This window comes from Rhinolophus sinicus, chromosome 4 (assembly GCF_057876585.1).
Source record: "Rhinolophus sinicus isolate RSI-liver-muscle chromosome 4, RSI-T2T, whole genome shotgun sequence".
Lineage (NCBI taxonomy): Eukaryota > Metazoa > Chordata > Mammalia > Chiroptera > Rhinolophidae > Rhinolophus > Rhinolophus sinicus.
This window is the reverse complement of record NC_142504.1, coordinates 33,919,814-33,927,990: the sequence shown is the minus strand read 5'-3', so window position 1 is coordinate 33,927,990 and position 8,177 is coordinate 33,919,814. Positions and strand designations below refer to the sequence as shown.

Here is an 8,177-nt window from a genome sequence, read left to right as displayed (position 1 = left end):
GTCAACAGTATTAAATGCTACAGAGCAGGGAAAGAGATTACAGTCTCAGAAAAGGTTAAGAAGGTTCATAAAGAGAGAAAAAGAGAAAGCAGTGAGTATGGCCCACTCACCTTTGAAGTCTGGCTATGAAAGGAAGGAAAGAAACATGACAGTGGTCAGAAGAGACAGCATGTTCAAATTAAAGTTCTTTTTAAGGAGGGAGAGAACACTGTATGTTTGAAGGCAGGAGGTAAGAAAGTGCAGGATAGAAGAAAGTGAATTTAATGGGGACAAGGATTTTCTAACTTGCCTACCCCATGGTACAGGAGAGAGATGGGAACAAAAACTCATCATTAGGGGTAGAGAAGAAGGATATTTTGAATTCTTCATTTTTTTTGGAAAATAGGAATAAAACTATCTGATGAGAAGAGAGAAAGAAAGTAGTGGGAGTTTAAGTGCTCAAGAGTAGAAAGGTTTAAAATGGCTTGTAGGGGAGGACTAAAAGGCTGACAGGATAAGTGAGACAAAGAAGATAGACAACTAAGCTGCAGTGAAGGCCCAAATGAAGTCAGATGGAGTACTCTGTAGGAAGCCAAATCATCGTAGTTCTACAACACCCTCCTAGCAATGTCAGAGAGAGAAGACACTGATTTGAGAGAGGTGAGAGAATACAGATGTCAGTGAGATATTTACAAGTTACCCATCTGGGGAGAAAGCCAACTTAAGTCGTTTTGGAAAATGGTGATTCTAGTAAAGAATCGTTTTTAGGTATGTGGTCACCAATATGAGAATTATAAAAGCTTGGGGCAATCCTAGGGGTGATTTAATTAAGTGGTTCTCAAAGACTGATTCAGGAGCCCATGAGGACCTCTAAAATCTTTTTAGGGTGCCCTCTAGGTCAACATATTTTCATAAGAATACTAAGATGTTATTTGCCCCTTTCACTCTCATTTTCTCCTAAGCATAGTAGAAGCTACATGATATGTAATATTGCAACAAATTAAAGGTAGAATCAGATGTAAAACTCCAGCTATCTTCTATTTAGCTGGAGATTGAAGAGACTTGCAAAAATGTAAAACAATGCTGCTCTTTTTATTAAATTTTTTTAAATTTTGGGAAATACGGCATATTTCAGAAAATTGTGTTATTTATGTTAATAGATGTTCATTGTTATTTTTAAATGAATAAATACTTAAAATATTTTCCAGTTTTAGCTTCTAATATGGTAAATAATACTAGATATAATTCATATGAACAAAAAGCTTTTGGGGATCCTTTAATTTTTAAAAGTGAAAAGGGGTCCTGACACCAAAGTATGAGAACCACTGATCTAATAAAAACCCTGATTTTAAAGATGAGAAAACAGACCAAGAGGGGTAAAATATCTTGTCTAACTTATAAAGACAGGCGCCAATTCCCAGTCTCTGGATTAGATAGCCCAGTATTCCCCTCCTTGATCCTTTACCAATTAGAATCAGAGTACATTTCCAAGATAAAGTAATTTAAGTTCTTTACTAAATAGTTAAATCAGTCTTCATTCAAAATCACATCAATCAAATGATCCATCTGATTAAAATATTGCAAGGTGACCCATACCTCCTGGTATATTAAACTTGGTATTATTTCCAGCTGACAAAAAATTAATTTTATCAAAGGATAAAACTCTTTTCCTTGGTGTATTGTAGTAATAAGATTTTCCAAATAAAAATATTACAGATTAATGTTAGATTTAGACATCAAAATCTTTAAATTATTAAAATTAATTTAATAGCAACAGCCAACATTTATTGAGTGCTTATAATGTACCAGGTACTCTCAAAGCATTTATTTGCATTTCTCCTTTAATCTAAAGAAAGACACTATTATTAATCCCATCTTGTAGGTAAAGAAACAGATCCTTAGAGACATTAAGTAACTTGCCAAAGGTCATACTTTTAGGAACATACTTTTAAGAGTTGGGATTGAAACCTAGGGACAATCCAAAGCACATTAAATACCATACAATACTCTGTTTTTATGTAATAGGTAGTTGAAAATAGTACCATTCTTTTACTAGAGAATAAAATAACCCCTGCCACAAAAAAGTGGCAACAATATAGCTCAATATAAATTTGGGATTCCTAAACTAAGTTTCACTGCCTGTCTTTCCCAATTCTACAGTGCATTTTCTTAGGGTTTGAACTATATTCTCTACCTCTTTTTGTTTAGTTCCAGGTAAAGCATGTGGGTTGCTAGCAGTATTTACTAGTAATCTGAAGAAATAACTGTAAGTTTAGTTAAAGAAGATTTAGGGTAACTCTTTCCAAATCTGATATAAATATTCCCTGTAATGGGCAAACAAGACTACATGTATAGAATAAAGGAGCATATTTTTAAACAAACAAAACAAAACAAAATTTAAGGAGCATATTTTTAAGGAAACAGCATATTTTAAGGGAGAAAAGATGTATATTTAAAGCAAGTGTATTTAGCTTCTTGATCACAAATATTAGAATGAGTGAAATAAAAAAAATTGAGCTGAAAAGAACTCTAGCAATCATCTAACTAATGCATTTTACATACAGATAAAAAAAACCAAAACTTAGATGCAAAGAGGTGAAGTATCTTGCTCAATGTCACACAGCTAAGAAGTTGCGGATATTTAACAAGCAGTAAATAATGTAGGCACTGCTTAAATGAGCCAAAGAAGTTCACTTTAAACAATAAGTCAAAAGCAACTTTTCCATAAGAAATAATGGTAAATAACTTTATTATATCCTTTCTAAAGGATGGGGAATAGCAGACAGTTAACTACTGCTATGAACACACATTTAAGAATTCACCCCAGCTGAGGGGAAGAGTTATTATCATGTGAGAGGAGTGGGAGAGCAAGAACTACATTGGGCAACTAGTGGAAAGAGCTAACCTCAATCCTGTGAGCTAATCCCTCTCATCCAAAAAAAAAGAGGAAGGCTCTGATTCTAATGAAGGCTTTGGGGATTTCTTATAACACAGCTTTGAACTTTTCAAACATGATGCAAGGTCAAATCAGAAGTAGTTAACACATGTAAATTTTATAGTAAGGATAAACAAACATAACAACTCTAATACAAACAATAGAAATTGCAACGATAGGGACCAGCCCAGTGGCTCAGGCGGTTAGAGCTCCATGCTCCTAACTCCGAAGGCTGCCGGTTCGATTCCCACATGGGCCAGTGGGCTCTCAACCATAAGGTTGCCTGTTCAATTCCTCGACTGGTGGGCTGCACCCCCTGCAACTAGCAACGGCAACGGCAACTGGACCTGGAGCTGAGCTGCGCCCTCCACAACTAAAACTGAAAGGACAACAACTTGAAGCTGAACGGCACCCTCCACAACTAAGATTGAAAGGACAACAACTTGACTTGGAAAAAAGGCCTGGAAGTACACACTGTTCCCCTTCCCCAATAAAAAAAAAGAAAAAACGAAATTGCAAGGATAAATATAGGACCCTGTGCTGTGCACTGACACTAGTCATTTGCTATCCTTGTGTGTGACTTGGTAATGCCTGAGAACACTAACAGTACTTTAAGCATGGGGCAGACCTTGAAACTGTGAATGTTAGCACATATACACTAATCAAAGATCTTAAATAGAAAGCTCATAAAGCAAACATGATAGAAAAAACGTAGCTGGAATGAGAATAGTTTTGAAAAGAAGCACTAACATTTATAACTAATAATTAATTCTTTCTAAAAGGAAAATAATAAGTAATCTATTTACCAGCATGCATAATGAATGGGTGCCCAGTGGTCACTATCTAATTGGTTGACTGAAAATCTTTCATTGAGAAGACGGCTTAATAATTCGGAATCTCCTTCGCAGGCACTTCGATGGAGAGGAAAATCATCTACCCACTGTCGTTCCCTATTCATAAAAACAAATTGAAATTTAAATTGTTTTAAAAACAAATGTGACATATCTATGAAAGCTACATATCACTGAGCAGCTACAAAGTAAATCATTTATGCAATGATTATATTATGTACTAATTGTATATATCATTTTAAACAATATTTTAACATTAGAATGTAAGTTTTAAAAAGCAATGTGGAGTAAAACCAAAACAGTACTTGTCTTCTGTGACACTGCTCATGCTTCTCTGCCATTTTTCCTGTTTGGGAATTTGGATTTTTGAGTAGTCTGGAGCTCCCAGACCAAAGTATGGATTTATCACCACTTTATCAACCTAGAAAGCGAAAACAAAACAAAGAAACCCCTTAAGAATGTTAGATACTTGACTTTAATATATGTAAATAGAGCTAAGTATGGATGTCATCTTAATGTTAGTAATAGATGCATTTATCTCAGGGAAAATGCATTTACATTTGAGATGAAATGTTTTGAAATCAGAGCCAAAGTTCATTCAATTCTTACCCGGTTTGTGTACTGAAGATCTGATCCAAACAAAGGGTTGTAAATACAGGTATCTGCTTTCTCTAGGGCTAACATTTTACTCTTTATTTCTAGTGCACTGTAGCCCATATGCAGTGAGTTCTCTGTCTGACCTGATTCAGTAGCATACGCAGGGTTTATGACATTAGTTTTTATCCGCTCAAGAGGAGAAGGTCGAAATAAAGCTGGAATAAAGTGAGATTGTGCATGACGTTCATCTAACCACCTGGCAAAATAGAGAGAAGAGATAGTAGAAGTGTTTGTTCAAAAGTGAAGATTTAAAAAGTACACTACTATCCAACTCTGATATGTGATACTTCCTAATATTCAAATTTTTAAAATTTTAATCCGTGTTGGTTAAGTACTTCATTTACTATTAATAAAAGTTTTGTTAATGGACACAGCAAACTACTTTTAAAAATGCTTATACCATTATAATAAAAACTGCTTTCAAAAAATACAAAGCACTTTTAAAATTTAAACCACTGAGATGTAGGATTGTAGCCCTGTTGTTACACAGAAACAAAGGCATGATAGGTTAAACGACATGTTCATTGATAAGAGTAATTCAGTATTAAATTTAGTTTTATAACAAAGGAATCTTATTAAGCCAAGGCAGTGTTTGTCACTTTTGAAGATAAAATTAACATTTTGCAAGCAAACAAGGATAATCCTGTCTTTGGAGTTTTTCATTTTTACATTATACTTTCATTTTTATATTAAACTTACCATTTCTTGCAAATCAAAATCACAATGAGATATTACCTCACACCTATTAGAGTGGCTATCATCAGTAAAACAAGAAATAAGTGTTGGAGAGATACAGAGAAAAGGGAACCCTTGTGTACTGTTGGTGGGAATGTAAACTGGTGCAGGCACTGTGGAAAACAGTATGGAAATTCCTTTTAAAAATTAAGAATAGAATTATCATATGATTCAGCCATACCTCTTTTGGGTATTACCCAAATAATATGAATACACTAATTTGTAAAGATATATGTACCCCCTATGTTCATCACAGCATTATTTACAATAACCAAGACATAGAAACAACCTAAATGTCCATGATTGGATAAAAAAGATATGATATACACACATACATACACACTGGAATACTATTCAGCCATAAAAAAAACAATGAAACATTGCCATTTGCCACAACATAATGGATCTTGAGAGAATTATATTAAGTGAAGTAATAAGTCAGGCAGAAAATGACAAAAACGTACGATTTCACTCATATGTGGAATATAAAACAAAAAGTAACAAACGAACTAACAAAACAAACAAAAACAAACTCATAGATACAGACAACAGAACAGTAGTTACCAGAAGAGAAAAGTGTGGGGGTAGGACAAATTGGTTAAAAGGAGTCAAATATATGATATGGGAGGGAAACTAGACTTTGAATTGTGAGCATGCAATAAGCGTATACAGATACCAAATTCTAATGCTGCACATCTGAAATTTATAATGTTATTAATGAATGTTACCTCAATAAATTAAATTTAAAAAATTTACCATTTATTAATACATATATTAATTTCATCTTTTCTTCCCAAAGTGTTATCTATCAGAGCTAATTTCTACTATCAACATGTATTTAATTTTTAAAAAATATTTTTAATGGCAGTTCTTACTTATCCAAGGCTATTAACATCCTTGCTGTAAGTGTAGCAAAGTGAGTGCTGGATTCACTACAGACTCGCATTATGTCTTGTAAGCAGTAAAAAATTGGGCATCCTGGAGTATATGTATATTTAGTATTATCTGAAAAAGAAAAATGAATTATGCCATCATATCAGAGGTTTATAACTCCATGTTTTTTATTTAAAAATATACAGTATGTTAAAAAGATGGTTAAGTAAAACAAATTGTTTTAGATTTGGAATTAGAAGACCTAGATTCAAGTGGTGGCCAGCTCTGTGACCTTACCCATTTGGGTAATACAGCATTTAGAATCTTGGAGAACTGAAGAAATTATTTCCTCTTTTTCAACAATGTTATAAAGCTGATTAATAAGATTTCCAACACCATTTAAAATACTGAACCTTTTTCACCTAAGTATGGCTGGGAAAAAAAGTGTATCTGGAATGCAAGAGCTGGCCAATAAAATACATGTAAGTACTCTGTAGCAGCAGGCTGATGGGATGGCCGCAGTGGATCATTAATATAGAATCATTATTATTGCTACCTTACATGATGCTAGTACTCTCTAGGTTCCAAAGTGACATTCATATCTAATACCTCATTGGAGCAGATACCCATATTACAAATAAACAGCTGAGGCTTAAAGAGGTGATTTGCACAGGGTTACAAATTAGTGGGCTGCAAGGTCTGCTCTGAAACTCAGTATTTTTTTCTATTATTTATTCTAGGATGTAAAAGGATCATATTAAAATTTCATATTAGATATAAATGTTCTTTAAATATTGCCACCACTGTTGGGCCAGTATTTTAGAAATATTATTCATTCTTTCTTGTCCCAAATACAAGACAGGTCCTGATCATCTCTTAATTTTCCAAAATACTTAGGTGTCTATTTCTAGTCAATCTATAGCATATCCTTTGAAAAATCCATTATTATAACCTGAAAATTTTTAGTTTCAATTATGGCTTCCCTCCTCACTTCTTTATTCTACTTTTAGAAAAAGAAACAAAAACGTTGTTCAGTTCAGAAGCCTGAATATTACTTTGAAATGAAAAGTTAAAGTCTTTAAGTAACAAATTTCTCCATCTTCCATTAATTTAAAAACATGCAGTTTACAATAGTATTATAATAGTAACTACGAACATGAATTCCTAAATTCCTCAACAGACTTTAACTTAGCACCTAAGGCACAAAAAAGATGCATAAGATGGAACTTAGACTTTACCTTTGACAACTGATGGAACAATAAATAATGCCGCTTCTCTGCTCATCTCCCCATCCAGAGGAAATTTCTTCAGCAGTACCACTCGTTTTCCTAATCATTTTTTTAAAAAGTCAAGAAAGATAAAAATAATGGGCTTTTAAATTTTATAAATTACCTTGAGAACTAGAAAAAAATTTTAAATGCAGCATTAAAAGGAATGGAAATATAAAAACAGTCTATTTTATTATAAGTCCTAATAAAAACTGGTAATTCTGATAATACTCATTCTGTGGACAACCAGTAGATTCATGGTCCTGGTCTTGACTCACTGGAAGAGAAACTTCCTATGCATAGCAAGGAATATGTCCTGCTAAGGATTGACAGAGTGGCTGAGGTCAAAAGGCATATACTTCCTCACTCAGCAGGGATGTAGATGGGAAGAATTTTACTACAGTCTAAGCTGGCGAAGGAGGGTGGTATATGCACGTTGCAAAGTCTTAAAGTTTAGCATCTCTTAATTTAACCTTCAAACTCCGCATTCTTTATTAAAATCTGATTTGGGATACAAACTATTGTTATGAATTTTAACCACTATTCTTAGTCTGTTTTTCCTGATTTAGCAGCAAGGGAGCCATAAATAATAACTTACACATCTTATACTCTAAAACCTCTCATCTTCTAGATACCTTGGCCATGATTTTCAATCAACCCTTCCAATCTCTTCACCCCAAGAAATAGAACCTTGTTCCTGATCCACATAGGAATACCTGGCTGGATGCCTTCTGTGGACAGGGAGATAACATAAGAGTTCAAGCAGCTTCATTTTATTCACAAAAATACTGGAGTCAATTATTTTTATTATTATGGCTCATTATCATTTTAGGCCTTAAATAATTATTTTACAAAATGGACGCTTGTACAAAATATAAA

At 33.7% G+C, this 8,177-nt stretch overlaps 1 protein-coding gene across 7 annotated transcripts in view; it reads right to left on the bottom strand.

Moving 5' to 3' along the window:
- Nucleotides 1-8,177, bottom strand: part of KRIT1 (KRIT1 ankyrin repeat containing) — a 35,534-nt gene that overhangs the window by 19,166 nt on the left and 8,191 nt on the right. For all 7 annotated transcript variants that reach the window (XM_019716770.3, XM_019716749.3, XM_019716741.3 and 4 more), the window contains exons 4-8: nucleotides 7,269-7,358; nucleotides 6,033-6,162; nucleotides 4,375-4,618; nucleotides 4,071-4,186; nucleotides 3,721-3,864 (exon numbers count right to left, since the gene is read on the bottom strand). In XM_019716770.3, the coding sequence (XP_019572329.1) occupies nucleotides 3,721-3,864; nucleotides 4,071-4,186; nucleotides 4,375-4,618; nucleotides 6,033-6,162; nucleotides 7,269-7,358 (724 nt within the window). The remainder of the gene's footprint in view (nucleotides 1-3,720; nucleotides 3,865-4,070; nucleotides 4,187-4,374; nucleotides 4,619-6,032; nucleotides 6,163-7,268; nucleotides 7,359-8,177) is intronic.